This window comes from Telmatherina bonti (genome assembly GCF_933228915.1).
Source record: "Telmatherina bonti genome assembly, chromosome: 4".
Lineage (NCBI taxonomy): Eukaryota > Metazoa > Chordata > Actinopteri > Atheriniformes > Telmatherinidae > Telmatherina > Telmatherina bonti.
The window spans coordinates 37,060,374-37,079,263 of record NC_136622.1 but is presented as its reverse complement, the minus strand read 5'-3'; the positions used below and the strand labels follow the sequence as shown (position 1 = coordinate 37,079,263).

The 18,890-nt window shown below is 44.2% G+C and overlaps 1 protein-coding gene across 4 annotated transcripts in view; it reads left to right on the top strand.

Moving 5' to 3' along the window:
• Nucleotides 1–18,890, top strand: part of LOC306754884 (paired box protein Pax-7-like) — a 62,120-nt gene that overhangs the window by 22,868 nt on the left and 20,362 nt on the right. For all 4 annotated transcript variants that reach the window (XM_079239012.1, XM_079239010.1, XM_079239011.1 and 1 more), the window contains exons 5-7: nt 8,867–9,066; nt 13,725–13,884; nt 14,984–15,180. In XM_079239012.1, the coding sequence (XP_079095138.1) occupies nt 8,867–9,066; nt 13,725–13,884; nt 14,984–15,180 (557 nt within the window). The remainder of the gene's footprint in view (nt 1–8,866; nt 9,067–13,724; nt 13,885–14,983; nt 15,181–18,890) is intronic.

The following is an 18,890-nucleotide window of genomic DNA, read 5'->3' as shown; positions in this document are numbered from 1 at the left end:
ACTTTAAATCTCGTACTTTGGACTGTTATATAATAAAATGTGATAATTAGTCATTATATGAATGAACAAGTGGCGGGAAGGGGTTTCCATACTCACGCCTTAACACCACTTGACCTCTTTAATTCGTAAATATGCAGCAGTACTCTGCATGGCTGACCCTCTCTGGATGTGTTTACTGAAGTCTTGCAGAGTGTGACAAGGCTGCTTGTGTCTTTTCATGGCCAGCCCCCCCCCCCCCCCCCCCCAGGGGTCTGCCTCACCGGGAGGCTCCTGGGCTTCTGTTGTTTAAGATGAGCCCACTTTGTATGAGCAGCTAACCAGAAAGCAGCCTGTAAAGATCTTTCAGAGCCATGACAAGATCCACTGCCAGCCCCCTCCACCTCTATTCACACACACCTCCACCCAAAGCTGCTCACAGCGGGAATGAGACGAGGTTGGAGTTCCACTTCTGGGAGTTTCTTCTCTCCGTTTACGTGGAGAGGAGAAGAGAAACGACGAGAAGCAAAAGAGAGAAGATGCAGATAAACATCACCAACGTTGTGTCCTCTGAAAGACAAGCTGTGAAACGTGTGAATGTTGCAGAAACAGGAGAGAAACACTGAGGCCAAACTGGGAGCCGGTTCTGCTTCCTGAGGCCAAACTGGGAGCCGGTTCTGCTTCCTGAGGCCAAACTGGGAGCCGGTTCTGCTTCCTGAGGCCAAACTGGGAGCCGGTTCTGCTTCCTGAGGCCAAACTGGGAGCCGGTTCTGCTTCCTGAGGCCAAACTGGGAGCCGGTTCTGCTTCCTGAGGCCAAACTGGGAGCCGGTTCTGCTTCCTGAGGCCAAACTGGGAGCCGGTTCTGCTTCCTGAGGCCAAACTGGGAGCCGGTTCCACAAAGACCAGTCTGATAAGTGCAGCTTCTGCTTCAAGAAGCCCACCTTGGAACTGGTTGATGTTCTGTGTTCTTTCGGGTGGTACAGTTATGTTCATATCTACTAACAAGCTGCTTTACGTCAGCCAGTCTGAAGGTTTGGGATCTTCTTGCCATCCAGTACTGGTTTATGGGGGCAACAATGCCTCAGTCCCAGTTTACTCTGACGTGTTTGGCCTTTAGGTGTGTTTGAGCTGCAAGGTGATCATGTAAGACTGGATGTGAGAAGGAGCACACCTTAGTCCGGGTTGCCGTGGTAACCACCTGACCAGCAGTAGCTCTGTGGAGGTGGTTGCCGTGGTAACCACCTGACCAGCAGTAGCTCTGCGGAGGTCTGCCCCACGAGGAAACCACGGAAGGAGCGAAATAAAGTTGGAAAGGCTGGAGGAGGAGGAAGAGGAGGAGGAGGGTCACCTCCTCTCCAGCTGGTAATGGAAAGTGGAGATTATGGTAATGAGACAGACGCCTACAGCCGATAGAGAGGCTAAACCTGGACTTCATCTTTGTCTCTGCTAGATCCAGCGACTGGTGTGCCATCCCTTATCACAAACGCACACACACGCCATCTTCCTCAGAAAAACAAACAAACAAATCGAATGGCCCAGTTCTCACCAAAACCAGGAGTTCAGCATCTGAACCTGGACGGAGAACCAGCCGCCTCACCGCGGACTCCTTCTTCCTCACAGCTCATAAAAACTAAAGGCACCAGCGAGAAACGGCGTGTTAACCATTGACTAAAACGTTGTCATGGCGACGTGTTGTCAGCTGACTAAAGGATGCGAAGCCGTGGTGTCTGCTGGAGAAGGCCAACCACACTGGTCCGAACTTCGACCAAGACAAGGGGATAAAGAGCGACGAGCTCTGGAGAGCTGCGTGAAACTAATTAGGGGTCATTCTGAAAATCATGTTAGTTCCAGCGCACGCTTTGGGTTCAGCGCCGACCCGGACCACTTCAACGGAGTGCTTGGGATAAACAGCTGATGAATTTATTAACACAAAACAATGTTGTGTTAACATCGAGCTGGTGGGAGCATTTTCTGCTGTAGCTCTTATTTTTACCACTGTTTACGTGGTCATTGAACGCACCTGACTGCTTTCTTTCAGCCAGAGATCATCTGTATTCCTGAAGCATCATTTTTCTGTAATATTACTGTATTTTACACTGTTAGGGGTAGAACGGCACGTAGATCAGTTCAGAGCTAATACCATCAATCCAAACTGTAAATATCAATCAAACACTGACTTACTGATTATTTGTTAGACATTCTTTATAAAAAAAACATGTGGAATTATGTGTAATTTCTTCTTTTAAACAGCCAAAATGTTGTTTTAAAACTTTTATGTATAGTTTATATGGATCTGCAACCTTTCCAATCCAAACAGCCGTTTTTAACATCAGCCCAGCTAAATAAAAGAGCTGCAAAAATCATTCTTAATAAATATCTTCTATAGGAAATTTTCTCTTTTGAAGAACAACAATTTTAAATCTATTTTAGATTCTAAAATAAGAAAAAACAACAAAAAAAAACATTTATAGGAGGAAAGATGAACTTTTTCTTTAGGATGTAATCTAATCTTGTGGAATTTAAATTTTCCACCGTGATAAGAAGAAAAATAGATTTTAAAGTAGTTGTGTTTTGGAATTTCAAAGCAAATATTCTATGAAAAGAAAACAAACTGCTACGATGTTTTTTACAACCGTCCAAAAACAGCAGAAGAAGAAAATGAAAGTTTATTTATAGTTCTACTCATCTCCTTCTGGTGCTTTTTAATGTCTTCTTCATCTCTGTTTTGTTACTTTTTCTGGTTGTGTGTCAGCCAAGCATCAACCAAGCAGCCAAGTGAACCCTATGCAAAAGTGCCAAAACCTGCAGTTCCCCCTTCATCCACTAGGGGCTCCAAAACAGAGCAAATCCCCATAGACTCCCATGTTAAAAAGACCAACTTCACAGCAGAAATAAACATGTTTACAGCAGAAATAAACATGTTTACAGCCTGATAAAAATTTTTAGGTTTAATAGGTCAGGTTTACCTTCATGACAACTGTGGGTGGAGTGAATTTTTTCTAACTCGCCCGTTTAAAAGTAATTTAATCTCAAACTTCAGCATATTTAGGGGCGTGTCCTTTTGATTGACAGCTGTCCAATCTCCTGCTTCAAGTCAGAAGAACGTAGAACAACCGCGGTTTTTAGCCAGTTAACAACGTGACTTAGCTTTAGCCCGCTTACCTCCGTTAGCTGGTTAGCTCCTGTTATCTCCGGGTTAGCTCGGTTAGCTCTTAGCTACAGAAAGCTCGAAGTTCGCTCGATGTCAATCATCCACCATGACGCTCACAGCCCCCCTCTCAGCTCCACCTCTTTGCCCATATTTGTATTTTCCAGGTGAGACGACACACATGCCCCTGCCAAGATGGTGATGGTAGGAACCGTCCACCGAGCTTCAATTCAGCTCTTCAGAAACCTACGGGTGACATCACAGAGGCGCCGTCCATCTTTTATATACAGTTTATGGTGTCAGCTACAACGGGGATCCCTAATAGGACCGGTATGCCGCAGGTTTTCCAAATGTCCCCGCTGCAACACACCTGATTTAAATTAATGTGTATTTAGCAGCATGTGCAGAACTCTACTGAGTCAGGTGTATTCCAGCAGCTCTGGATGGTAGTATCCAGAATGTTGTTCCTGTTCTGGATGGTAGTATCCAGAATGTTGTTCCTGTTCTGGATGGTAGTACCCAGAATGTTGTTCCTGTTCTGGATGGTAGTACCCAGAATGTTGTTCCTGTTCCGGATGGTAGTATCCAGAACGTTGTTCCTGTTCTGGATGGTAGTATCCAGAACGTTGTTCCTGTTTTGGATGGTAGTACCCAGAATGTTGTTCCTGTTCTGGATTGTAGTATCCAGAACGTTGTTCCTGTTCTGGATGGTAGTATCCAGAATGTTGTTTCTGTTCTGGATGGTAGTACCCAGAATGTTGTTCCTGTTCTGGATGGTAGTACCAAGAATGTTGTTCCTGTTCTGGATGGTAGTATCCAGAACGTTGTTCCTGTTCTGGATGGTAGTATCCAGAATGTTGTTCCTGTTCTGGATGGTAGTATCCAGAATGTCGTTCCTGTTATGGATGGTAGTACCCAGAACGTTGTTCCTGTTCTGGATGGTAGTACCCAGAATGTTGTTCCTGTTCTGGATGGTAGTACCCAGAACGTTGTTCCTGTTCTGGATGGTAGTACCCAGAATGTTGTTCCTGTTCTGGATGGTAGTACCCAGAATGTTGTTCCTGTTCTGGATGGTAGTACCCAGAACGTTGTTCCTGTTCTGGATGGTAGTATCCAGAATGTTGTTCCTGTTCTGGATGGTAGTACCCAGAACGTTGTTCCTGTTCTGGATGGTAGTATCCAGAATGTTGTTCCTGTTCTGGATGGTAATATCCAGAATGTTGTTCCTGTTCTGGATGGTAGTATCCAGTACGTTGTTCCTGTTCTGGATGGTAGTATTCAGAATGTTGACGGAATCCACATCTGTCTTTGATATCTTTGAAAACCTGTTGGGAACTTCCGGATTTTCTCACCATTCATTGTTGAGTTTTATGCAGATTAAACTGAAAATCTCACAATGAGGAAGAATCCTTTACTACATTCCTGCATCGAGATGCTGATCCATAATTTTTTCTTGTGTTTGTTCACGCATTCTAATGTTGAAATTAATATTTAGTGTGTTTGAGATTTCTAAATATCATCATATACATGGTGTATCGGGACAAAGCCGAATAAATATTGGTTATAATCTGTATGCACTAAATCAACATTAGTAACCCATTAATGATTGAATAAATGTATCTCTACTGTAGAAACTATATTTTGATACTGACCAAAACTCCCTTCTTCTCTGCTGTAAATAAAATAATTCTAAAATAAAGAGAGGAAACATGATTTTCCTGCTTTGGGTGGTTCAAAGGGAAAAAACACCAAGCCTCGCAGCCATTTTTTCTTCTTTTTTTTTTCTTCGACAGAGGCCAAATTTATGCAAAATGGACTCACAAAGACTGTGAGGAAGAGTCAGAGATAGGGGCCTCATTTCACTTTCGTCCCTCCCCTGCTCCCACCTCTGCCCCTCTCTCTCCTGCCCTAAATCCAGCAGCTTCTGGAGAGAAAACAAATAGAGTCCATCCTTTCGCAGCAGCACCCCGAGGACTCCGAGGTGCCTTTTGGAAACTGATCCCAGCCCACTGCAACAGCCTCAAGTGTTGTCACGCTGCATTAGAGCAAAATTGCTTTGCAACAATCCCCCAACCCCATCTGTCCACCAACCTACCAGCAAGGAGAAAAAAATGCATGCCGAGGCTTTCTGGTGTGCAAGTGTCTAAATATATTTGTTTTCTCAGGAATACAAATCTTCACAGGGAGTAAATGTTAAAAGAATTGATTTAATTAATGCAACAGCATGTCCCGCGGCCACGTGTAATCCGGTGAGAATTCTCCAGTGGCAGCTTTAGAAGTGGGGGGGGTACACAAAGAGATATTCTCCCGGAGATTCTTCCAGTGGCCTGTAATAGGAGCCTCACACTGATCCCATAATTCCTTGTTTAATTAAACTACAGAGCAGACCCTGTAGTTGTCTAAACCAGTTTGATGGGTCTCTCCAGTGCAGGACAGGAGCATCTTCTGCACAGCCAGCAGTTCAGACGGCTTCATGCAGACCAATGCATAGCCTGTGGACAGCGACCACGCTGGACTCATGGCCACATTTTAAGGAGAGAACTCTCACGGGTTGTTTGATGAAGGGGGGGGGTAAGCTGTTTCTTTTTTAATGCTGGATCAAATCCAGCTGTCTGCCGCCCAGCTACATAACTGCTCGCCTTTTTTCACTGTGCTGCAGAAAATGTCTCCAGAAGACATTTTCATGTTTTGTTTTGTTTGTTTTTTTTTAGCAACCAGAGTGATTTAAATCCTGTCTGCGTTGATTTGCTCTGAAGGTCCATATCTGCTGCCTTGCGTGTGTAAATAAGGACTTCTGTTTCAAACGCTGTCAGACGTCGCAGCCTTCTGACTTCCATGTGTATCTTACGTTGACCTGGTTCAGTCAGTTCATCCACTAGAGGGCAGTGCTGAGTTCAGAGTTGGTTGCAGTAACACATGGCTTTGAAGTTATTTATAACCATCCAAAAACACCAGAAGAAGAAACGTTTTTTTTTTTTTTTTGCTGTTCTCAACTTCTTCTTCTTCTGCTTGTTCTTCAGGTGCGTTTTATCTTTTCCTCTTCATCTTCTCTGGTTTGTTCTTCTCACCAACTGCCTTTAAGCTATACAGCGCCACACTGCCCCCCCTTTTTTTTCTTAGATGGGACGTAATTCTTCGTGTGAAAGATTGAACAAGGTGGAACATTTCCTCTGAGATTTTGCTTTACACAAAGCATCACACAGTTGTTGCACATAACCATGAGAATCTCCCGTTCCACCTCATCATCATGAGAATCTCCCGTTCCACCTCATCACCATGAGAATCTCCCGTTCCACCTCATCATGATGAGAATCTCCCGTTCCACCTCATCACCATGAGAATCTCCCGTTCCACCTCATCACCATGAGAATCTCCCGTTCCACCTCATCATCATGAGAATCTCCCGTTCCACCTCATCACCATGAGAATCTCACGTTCCACCTCATCACCATGAGAATCTCCCGTTCCACTTCATCACCATGAGAATCTCCCGTTCCACCTCATCACCATGAGAATCTCCCGTTCCACCTCATCACCATGAGAATCTCCCGTTCCACCTCATCACCATGAGAATCTCCCATTCCACCTCATCATCATGAGAATCTCCCATTCCACCTCATCACCATGAGAATCTCACGTTCCACCTCATCACCATGAGAATCTCCCGTTCCACCTCATCACCATGAGAATCTCACGTTCCACCTCATCACCATGAGAATCTCACGTTCCACCTCATCACCATGAGAATCTCACGTTCCACCTCATCATGATGAGAATCTCCCGTTCCACCTCATCACCATGAGAATCTCCCGTTCCACCTCATCACCATGAGAATCTCCCGTTCCACCTCATCATGATGAGAATCTCCCGTTCCACCTCATCACCATGAGAATCTCCCGTTCCACCTCATCACCATGAGAATCTCCCGTTCCACCTCATCACCATGAGAATCTCCCGTTCCACCTCATCATGATGAGAATCTCCCGTTCCACCTCATCACCATGAGAATCCCCCGTTCCACCTCATCACCATGAGAATCCCCCGTTCCACCTCATCACCATGAAAATCTCCCGTTCCACCTCATCACCATGAGAATCTCCCGTTCCACCTCATCACCATGAGAATCTCCCGTTCCACCTCATCACCATGAGAATCTCCCATTCCACCTCATCACCATGAGAATCTCCCGTTCCACCTCATCACCATGAGAATCTCCCGTTCCACTTCATCACCATGAGAATCTCCCGTTCCACCTCATCACCATGAGAATCTCCCATTCCACCTCATCACCATGAGAATCTCCCGTTCCACCTCATCATGATGAGAATCTCCCGTTCCACCTCATCACCATGAGAATCTCCCATTCCACCTCATCACCATGAGAATCTCCCATTCCACCTCATCACCATGAGAATCTCCCTTTCCACCTCATCACCATGAGAATCTCCCGTTCCACCTCATCACCATGAGAATCTCCCGTTCCACCTCATCACCATGAGAATCTCCCGTTCCACCTCATCACTATGAGGATCTCCCGTTCCACTTCATCACCATGAGAATCTCCCGTTCCACCTCATCACCATGAGAATCTCCCGTTCCACCTCATCATGATGAGAATCTCCCGTTCCACCTCATCACCATGAGAATCTCCCGTTCCACCTCATCATGATGAGAATCTCCCGTTCCACCTCATCATGATGAGAATCTCCCGTTCCACCACATCACCATGAGAATCTCCCGTTCCACCACATCACCATGAGAATCTCCCGTTCCACCTCATCACCATGAGAATCTCCCGTTCCACTTCATCACCATGAGAATCTCCCGTTCCACCTCATCATGATGAGAATCTCCCGTTCCACCTCATCACCATGAGAATCTCCCGTTCCACCTCATCATGATGAGAATCTCCCGTTCCACCTCATCACCATGAGAATCTCCCGTTCCACCTCATCACCATGAGAATCTCCCGTTCCACCTCATCACCATGAGAATCTCCCGTTCCACCTCATCACCATGAGAATCTCCCGTTCCACCTCATCATGATGAGAATCTCCCGTTCCACCTCATCACCATGACAATCTCCCGTTCCACCTCATCACCATGAGAATCTCCCGTTCCACCTCATCACCATGAGAATCTCCCGTTCCACCTCATCATGATGAGAATCTCCCGTTCCACCTCATCACCATGAGAATCTCCCGTTCCACCTCATCACCATGAGAATCTCCCGTTCCACCTCATCACCATGACAATCTCCCGTTCCACCTCATCACCATGAGAATCTCCCGTTCCACCTCATCACCATGAGAATCTCCCGTTCCACCTCATCACCATGAGAATCTCCCGTTCCACCTCATCAGTTTCTCCATCTTTCTGGTCCAGACCCCTGGTGACTGGAGGTTCCCTCTTCTGCAGACCCTCTCTGGAAACCTTAAAGATGGCTGTGTTTGAAAACCCCAGTAAATCCTCAGACCTACCACCATTAATTTCCTTTCTTTCTCATTCTGGCGCTCGTCTTCACCATGTCGACATGACTGACTGCTGCCATGTGATAGTTTGTGTTGAGCTGATAAAGTGTTGAGTTGAATTAAATAAATGCAGCGGACAGGAGCAGAAACAAACTTCATACGTAAACAGGAAACCGTGTCTTCAACATATCTTTATGATGATTTGAGGTCCTTAACGTTGACCTTGATGTGGCTGGATCCGTGTTTCACCTGTCACCTCTGTGCATCCAGGAAGCCGGATGGATGACATGTCAGATGTGGAATCGGAACCAGACCTTCCCCTGAAGAGGAAGCAGCGCAGGAGTCGGACAACCTTCACAGCAGAGCAGCTGGAGGAGCTGGAGAAGGCTTTTGAGAGAACGCACTACCCAGACATCTACACCAGAGAGGAGCTAGCCCAGCGGACCAAGCTAACCGAGGCCAGAGTCCAGGTAATGCACCGACATCACCGTGTGCTTTTCATCCCATCATACATGGAACATGTGTCGTCTAACTTCTTAAACTACTTCTTAGAGTGACTTTAGTTCTGGCTGAAAAGCTGCGGAGCAGCCAGACGGTGAACATTCCCACACAGCGAGCTGTGGTACCTTACAGCACATATTTCCCTAATGAGTCCAGCTGGAGAGACATGTCAGCTGTTCACGTCTCGGCTAAGAAACATGCTTTTGGTCTCTGCTAGCTTTTGACAGATCCACAAAAGCCCGGTTTGGGTGTAGAAAATCCTCTGGAGCAGCAGCAACAGCTGTGAGGGGGCTGCATTCCTGCTGCATGTCTCACCCGTAAAGTCCTTTTTCCCACCACTCCATGTAGAACTGGCAGCAGATCGTAGAAGTCTGCTTTCTCAGGGAGCTTTAAGCCACAACAGCAACGTGGATCAATCAACACCCAGAAAACTGAGACAGTGAGAAAGCAGCACGGCGTGGAAACCAGTCCCCCCCCCCCGTCTGCCACCATCAGACGTACCTGCAGGGTTTTCTGTCCACTTCAGCTTCATTCAGTTCCTCTGGATTTAAAGCAGGAAACAGAACAGCGAACTTAACGCAAATAAAATCCAGCTTCCCAAAAGCTTTCAGTCCAATAAAAGCATCTATTCAGGAAAACACCTCTTTAAATAAAGACGTGTTTTCTCTGACGTACCAAAGTGTCATAATGATGTAACACACCTTTATTTTCCACTTTTTTCCCTTTCTGTTAAGTTTCATGCCTTTTTTTCCAGAAAAAACTTTTATTTTCAGAGAAGAAGACAGAATTTGCATCATAATGAAGTTTATATTGCAAGAGTCCGGGTCTGGTCTCTGACCGGGTCTCTGGTCTGGACTCTGGTCTGTTCCCTGACCCGGTCTCTGGTCTGGTCTCTGACCGGGTCTCTGGTCTGTTCTCTGACCCGGTTTCTGGTCTGGTCTCTGCTCTGGACTCTGGTCTGGACTCTGGTCTGGACTCTGGTCTGGACTCGGGTCTGGATTCTGGTCTGGACTCTGGTCTGATCTCTGACCCGGTCTCTGGTCTGATCTCTAGTCTGGACTCTGGTCTGGGCTCTAACTCAGTATCTGACCCGGTCTCTAGTCTGGACTCTGGTCTGGATTCTGCTCTGGACTCTGGTCTGAACTCGGACCCGGTCTCTGGTCTGGTCTCTGCTCTGGACTCTGGTCTGGAGTCTGGTCTGGTCTCTGACCCGGTCTCTAGTCTGGTCTCTGACCCGGTCTCTGGTCTGGTCTCTGGTCTGGATTCTGGTCTGGACTCTGGTCAGGACTCTGACCCAGTCTCTGGTCTGATCTCTAATCCGGTCTCTGGTCTGGACTCTGGTCTGGATTCTGGTCTGGTCTCTGGTCTGGATTCTGGTCTGGACTCTGGTCAGGACTCTGACCCGGTCTCTGGTCCGGGCTCTGGTCCGGTCTCTGGTCCGGTCTCTGGTCTGGACTCTGGTCTGGTCTCTGACCCGGTCTCTGACCCGGTCTCTGGTCTGGTCTCTTACCCGGTCTCTGACCCGGTCTCTGGTCTGGACTCTGGTCTGGTCTCTGACCCGGTCTCTGGTCTGGTCTCTGGTCTGGTCTCTGACCCGGTCCCTGGTCTGGACTCTGGTCTGGACTCGGCTCCTCCAGCTGATGCAGCTTCCAGTCTAATGGTCAGAAGCTCCGTTTTAACGCGTCTCTCGCTCAGCACTAGACGCGTTTTATGGAAGCAGACGAAGTGATACGAAGTGAGCAGATTTCTGTCATGTTGTTTCTGAACAGCAGATAATGAAAGGTTAATAGGCTTAAAGTGGACCTGTCTTCATCCTTTCAGGTAATTTCATTCCTAATCTTTGGTACGACCAGATAAGCTCTGCACCATCACAACCAAGCTGTCATTATTTCAGAAGGATCTTTCTCCTGGGGGAAGTGTCTTCTGATTATAGGAATAATCTGGAATGACGGAGGGCAATCAGGACGGGGGGAGGAGGGGTTGTGTGTCTCATACAGCTGCTGCAGCTTGTAAAAATAATTACATTTTATGTCAGACATGCTGTTTTTGATGATGAACATGGTGGTAAAAAGCCAACTGGGGCGGAAAACGTCTTGAACTCTCCCATTTGTATCTGAGGCTAGCTTGCTAATGCTAATGCTAATGCGCAGGGATTGGTTGATGCAAACCGGTTGCTTATGAAGAAGGAACAAATATAAACTTTGAATTGGTGAAGAAAAACTTAACATGAATGGTGTTTCGTGCATCAACCTCCGTTCTCGTAAAATCTTGTTCGGTTTACAAGATTTTCCAAGAATTGCGTCTTGTGCGAGGTCGCCACGTCGCGTTATGTTGAGGTTTTCTACTTGCTGTGGAGAAGTTTCTACAGCTTTTCAAATCTCCCTCATTTTCTTTCCTAAAACTCTGAAATGTGCTGTTGTTTGTTCCACGCTGTGCCATCTTTACTGGAAATGAACTGGTCATGATCCCCCCCCCACGTCCGGGGACACGTACATGCAAATAAAATGTTTCCATTACACTTTTGGGAAATGTTTCTATATCGAAATGTCTGAAACCCTCCTCATGAGAGCATGAAAAGTTTTGAATGATATTTGAGACATTTTTTCTAAATGTAGGTGTTTTTTTTGTTGGGATATTTAGTTTTAGCGCAGTTCTCGGTGGAAACGCAGCTCCTATGGACGCTGTGTGAAGCTCATAGGAGGGTCAGTTTGCAGGTTCTAACTTTAGGCTTGGTGGTTAATGCAGCAGAAATCAGCGTAGCGAGAAGCAACAAGTCAATGTCACGCTCTGCAAGGCCTTACGACATCACCACATCTGCACTGGATAAACAGCTGGATGTCAGCAGAGCTTAACAGTCTGACATCAGCTGTCTTTCCACACAACAAACATGAGAAAGTGTCGGCATGCGCCGCATATTAAAGCCTGAACTCTGAAAACTGCAGCATGTAGGAGATGTATTTCAGACTGCAGAAGAAGTCAGAATAACGATCAGATTACATGCAGTTAACCAATCAGGTCACTGATGTTCGGATGATCGATCATCGTTTAGGCTGTAAAGGAGTTATTCAGCAGCGACTGTCTTGATTCTGCTCATTTTTTCATGCGTAACTGAATGTTAACCACATTTTCCATTGATTGATAGGACTATATTATTATGGATGCATTTTTAATCCCTTTAGATATTATTACTCATGTCAACTAAATGTGACTTTAGTTGGACTTTATAAGTGCAGGTTTCAGTGTACTTTTATACAAACTGAGGGAGGAAAAACTGCCATAATGTACTGATTACCAAGTTCTTATCAAAGCAGAAGCTCAGAGCAAATATTCACCTGTCAATCAGCAGAAACAACTCAACCAGACTGGATTTGTCTGGTATGTTCCCAACACGCTGTCGGGTAACTAAGATTCATCATTTCAGCCATTTAAAGAGAACCGTTCGCACGTTCATACATGCACACATGAAGGTATTTACTGCCTTCAGCTTTCTGTCCGTCCACTTTCAAAAGCAGCAAATGAAAACACTTTCTGCAGAAAAATAATTACAGCAGGTTTCACCTCCAGGTGTTCTCATCGGACTGCAGGAGAAGCACTGTCAGTTTTAATGTCAACAGATCTGAATGGGAAAAAAAAACCTCTACAGAAAAGTTTACCTGCTTTACAGACACAGTTCAGCCTCAACCTTTGTACCTGATTTGTGGAGGTCCAGGGTCTGCGTTGGACCGTTTTACACTGTTTTACTGCATTACAGTAGAGATTAAATGTACCGTTACTGTACTGTTGCTTTATGTCTTACAGTATTCACATAGAACATAGAAAAATCTAGATTTTTTAAAACTTTTCTCAGAATTATTTGTTTTTCCTCATGAACATCTGAAAGTGGTAAATGTGTCAAATTATTATATTATATTGTATTGTATTGTTCATTTTCACAAGTATTTTTTAGGGGTTGTTGGGAGCTGGAGTCTGTCTCAGGTCATACTATCCAGGGTGTAGTTCCATGCATTACTTCTATGTAACTACATTACTGTCAGCATCCTCTGCTTAAGTTTTGTGAAGATCAAGGGTCTGATAGGTCAGTTACAGGCACTTCCTGCTTCATGGCGTTGGAGCAATACTCGCCATGTTTGGTAAAGGAACCTGAGCTTATTGAAGGTTTCGACGTATCGTGAGGTAGTTTCAGGTGTATAGGGTTAGTAGTTGAGAAGCAAAATAACTACTAGCTGTTTTAAGTGTTTAACACACACACACACTTAACCAGCTGCTTTCCGAAGTGAACAGTGGACATTGGTCTGATGGGGTTAGCATTATTTTAGTACAACAATACAAGTTAGCATTTACGCTGCTGTGGTGCTAAGCCAGTTGCTAACATAGATGCTAACATTAAGCTTTTATATTAGGTGGATAAGGTGGATATGGTGGATCCAGAGCCTTGGATTTTCATACTACAGATGAAGGTTTTTTTGGGCCTGCATGAAGTTTTTAAGGCAAACCGTTACAACGAAAGCTAAAGCTGCGACGGGTGCTGCTGTTGTTTTTATTGTTATATTGCAGTGATTTTATGGGACATTAATGAGATAGAAACCAGTTTTTACTGACTTTTCCTGTTTTTGCTTCTTTTTTGAAGGTGTGGTTTAGCAATCGAAGAGCCAGGTGGCGAAAACAAGCGGGCGCCAACCAGCTAGCGACATTCAACCACTTGCTGCCCAGTGGATTTCCTCCCACAGGGATGCCAACCATTCCTACGTACCAGCTTCCAGAGACCAGCTACCCCACCCTGTCCCAAGGTACAGCAGTTTTACAGCAAGTGGTTTGTTCTTTCTTCACGTTATTATTTGACTACTTTCTGATGTTTATTCTCTAAAGATGTCAGTCTGAGCTAATGCTTCATTCAAGCTAGCCGATGACTGTTAACATCGTTATATTTACAGTTATATTTCAGCTTTAAACCAGTTTACCTGCCTGTTAGGTTAGATTTTTTCCACCACAACCTCACATGTAATATTACACTCATTTTATTAGTTTAACTCATTTATAACTTTGAATGAAATATAAATATTTGATTGTAGAAACTTTTTCTGCTGTAAATTTAGACAACATAGTTATCGACTATTTACATCAAAATGAAGCAGAGATTTTTGTATAAGTGTTTAAACTGTAATAAGTTTTCTTTAGAAAATGCCAGCTAAATGATTTGTTCCAGTCCTGAGACCAGTTCTGGTATGATCCTGGACATCGCAGGTTGGACATGTCCAGGCCGTGTTAGTCCTCCAGTCCACCGGGTGGCAGCACTTCAATCTGCTTGTCATGGATCTTTCTCTCTTGCACAACTATCTATCTGGAAATATTACTTTGTGTTTTAATTTGTATTTTACAACACTGTCTTGAAGTTCTAAAGATTTTAATGGGAGGAATTTTAAGAATGTTCTTTTTTTTTAAAAAAGTAACTAAAAGTTACTTTCGACAATAAAATGTGACATTTTTGTGTGAGCAATCGACAATTACTTGTTCTGTTATTAGGGCGACGGCTTTTTGGAAACAAAATAATATTAATAATAAATTAATTAATTAAAACCAAATAATAGATCAAATTACCACCGGTGATGGTTCCAGTCTCGTTTAAATGCTGCTTTTTGGGAAAAAAAGTAGTTTCCTTATCAGGTACCTGGAAGCAGATGAAATCAGCAGTGGCGTGAACGTTTCTGCTTCACACGCGAGTCCATCCTGACAGCAGAACCTCTGCTGAACTTCTGAAAAACTGGTTTAAATCTGGACTCTGCCTCTGAAATGAGCAGATTTAAGGCTTTGTCCTGCTTTTCCGTGTAAGAATGCTAACTGCTGACCAGCATGGCTGCTCAGCCTCTGCTGTTGTGTGACTTTCCTCAGACGTTGGTGGTACAGTTCATCGCCCGCAGCCGCTACCTCCGTCCACCATGCACCAGAGCGGTTTATCCAGTCCTGACAGCTCCGCCTACGGTCTGTCCTCCAACCGTCATGGCTTCTCCAGCTACACCGACACCTTTATGAGCTCTGCAGCACCCAGCAACCATGTCAACCCTGTCAGTAATGGACTTTCTCCACAGGTAAGACCCGTTGGATGGATCCTTTGGCCAGGCTGTGATTTCCTTCATGCTGTGCAGGAGATTAGACTGCTTGTTTATCTGGCCTCTGTTTAGCTTATTAGCCATGACCGGAGACTCTTAAGTTCACGGCATAAAAGTCGGACGGAGCCTCCATGACGTCACCTGAAGGTTTCTGAAAAGCTGAAGTGAAGCTCATTGGGCGGTCACGTGTGTCATCTCTCCTGGAAAATACAAATATAGGCAAAGAGGTGGAGCTGAGAGGGGGGCTGTGAGCGTCATGGTGGATGATTGACATCGAGCGAACTCCAAACTGCATGTAGCTGAGAGCTAACCAAGCTAACTGAAACTAACCAGCTAATGGAGGTAAATGGGCTAAAACTAAGTCATGCTGTTAACCAGCTTAAAACCTGCACTTGTTTTATGTTCCTCCTTCTTGAAGCGGGATGTTGGGTACCTGTCAATCAAAAGGACACGCCCATAAATATGAAGAATTTTGAGATTAAATTACTTGAAACAGGCGAGTAAGAAAAAAGTTTCACTCCCCCCACAGTTGTCATGAAGGTAAAACTGACCTGTTAAACCTAAAATGTTTTCTGTACCAGGCTGTAAACATGTTTATTCCTGCTGTAAACATGTTTATTTCTGCTGTAAACATGTTTATTCCTGCTGTAAACATGTTTATTCCTGCTGTAAACATGTTTATCTCTGCTGTGAAGTTGGTCTTTTTAACATAGGAGTCTATGGGGATTTGCTCTGTTTTGGAGCCCCTAGTGGATGAAGGGGGAACTGCAGGTTTTGGCACTTCCGCATTGGCTTCCCTTTTGTCCCGTCTGGTACTGGTCTTTTAATGGTTCCTAAAGGGTATGCTGAAGGGAAAACAAAGGAAACCATAATCAGGAGCATCTAGAAAGAATTAATTGACAAAATAATCATAACAACAACACAGGCAACAAATAAATCACAAAACTTGAGTTACTGATAATTCAAGCTACAATATCTTCCTCATGATGTCTACTTTTTCTGCTTCACAATGAGTGAAGTAGTACTAGGAATGAGTAAAGTAATACTGGAATGAGTTATAGTACTACTAGGAACGAATAAAGTGATTCTGGGAATGAGTAAATTATTGCTAAATGCTAGCATTGCTGCTCCCTGCTGTCTGAGAACTTATGAGAAGATAAAAATCATGGGACCCGGAGCGGCGAGACGATGAGGAGTCGGGTTTGGACACCTGGATGTCAGAAACCAACGTGTGATTCATATGGAGAAGATGGAGCTGCTTTATTGAAGTGTGAAATGTAACCATAGCAACGGCTGGTCGCTGCCTGCTTCATCACTCTTCATTTGTCACATGTTTTGCTCTTTTGTGATAAATGCAGGATTTTTTAAAAAAAATCTTTATCATCTTCTCACATCGTCTGTATTTATGAGCTTTAATGCTGCTGCATAAATTCCATCATATTAGAGTCGAACCAGCCTCAGAAAATTCATTTGATTGAAACAGTGTTCGTTCCTGACCTGGAATCAGACGCTGCTCCCACTGTTTAAAGTCATATAAGTCTATTCTGAGCTGCAGCTGAAGCTTTTCTGTTATGACTTCACTGAGGTTGACCCTTTCATTGCCGTTCCCGGGCATTTACATGCCCTAACAATGTAGGGCGAATTTCATAAGATCCCTCTTCAGAACGGCAGGAAGGCTGCTGCCCGTCTGACAGCCAATAATTCAATTTGAAACAGCTTTATTGCGTTTGGAATGTAATTCAGACGAGCCTTTTCTCTGCTGCGTCCTCCCAGATTGAATGAGAATAAATTTAAGGTTGACTTTCATGTTGAGATGGATTCTGCTGCCAATTCCAAAGGTGAGCGAGTGAAACGACGTTCCCGTAGCAGCATTTGCATTTGTAAATAAACCTGGAGGACACTAAACAATCCTGCAAAAACTGCACCTTATTTCTTTCTTTTATAAGATCTTAATAACACAACATCTTTTCTGTTTTCCAAAAGCACAAATTGATTTAATTGAATTTAGGTTTAATAGAAATTAATTGTATTTATTTTATTTTATTTTTATTTATGATATATTTGATTTATTCATTGAATTTATTTATTCTCATTTTTCTTAATTTAATTTAATTTATGAAACATCTCTTCTCTTTTTAAGAGCACATTTAATTGAAGGTAAATAGAAAATAGTTTGAATTGATTTTAATTTTTTTAACTGTTTATTGTTTTTTTTAAATATAGAATTATTTAGTAATTTAATTCATGTATTTACTTGTATTTTTATTTGATTTTTTATAATTCATTTGATGTTTTTTCAAGACCACAATTAAATTTAATTGAATTATTTTAATTTAATTTAATTTAATTTAATTTAATTTAAATAGACTCAAATTAAATGAATTTATATTTGTCATTGAATGTTGATTAATATTTAATGTTTAATAATTGTATTTTACTTCATTTGTTGTTTAAAATGTTCTGATGAGTCAGTTTTATGGGAAATCTCTCCAGAAGGCGAGCCGTTCTCTCCTCCATCCCAGTAAATGATCAGGTCAACGGCTGAGTGACCTTCCATGGAAGATGTGTTGACTCCCAGCCTCTCACCACATCACACGGGTGAGGACGAGCACGTTCCTCCTGCTGTCATGCTCACGTTTCCTCCTCGGTTTGCAGTGAGAGGAAGACTTAGCCTGCCTTTGAATGGCGGAGCTCTTGGACTGCGTATTTGATGTTGGGGTGAGCGACGGAGAGAGAGCCAGCGAGCAGGGATAGAGCGGAGTGGGTTTCAGTGTTGGGGGATCAGAGCTGCTTTGGTTCTCCAGCTCTGTCTCTTTGATCCATATCCCCAGGCCTGCCTGCCTGCCTGCCTCGCTAGCTCAGGCCTCTGCTCGTGATTCCTGACAACTGTCGGCCCGAGATAAGGAGGTGGAACGGGGGATGAGGTGGGGGCTCTCCTGCAACCCCCACCCTCTGCCTCCTCCACACGATGCAACTCCACGGCATACGCTTCTGCTTCATAACCGAAGACCAGAAACCATTTGCTGGACCTGCAAATGGAAGCATGATAGACCCCCCCCCGACCCGTACAAACAGCTGTGGTCCCCTCACTGTCTCGTATTATTCTCAACTGCTATTAAATTTTGCAACACTAAGCCCTTTGACTGGGCACGCTGTCAGCTGGCATGCTCCCATGTCAACATATCAGAAAGGATGAGCACATATATTTACATCGTTCCCATAATGAGGAAGAGTCGCCGAGATGGGGGGGTGGAGTTGATGTTAATTAGAAATAGCCTGAAAAACAGATGCTGCTTACATTTGGCAAAAGCAAAGGAGCTTTATATTTAATAAATAAATAAAATGTCCTGAAAGCTGCCAGAGAGCAGAAGAATTTAAATGATATGCGCTGATGGAAGGTGTGTCGGAAAGACGCCACCGGGAACGTACTCTTCGCCTCCACCATTGCTGAAACTCAACTCGGTCGTCGCTCGTAGACCGAATGAAACTCATAGTTTACCCCCAGATATCAGATACTTTCACTTCAACCTTTATTTAATTAACCAGGTTACAAAATCCAATGAGACTGAAGTCTGGAGGTCAACGGCACGTCTCAGCAGAAGCCCAGAAAAAAAACAAGCAACACATCATCAATATATTTATACATAGTTAGACAACATGAAATACGGTCCATCAGCTTCTGGAAAGTT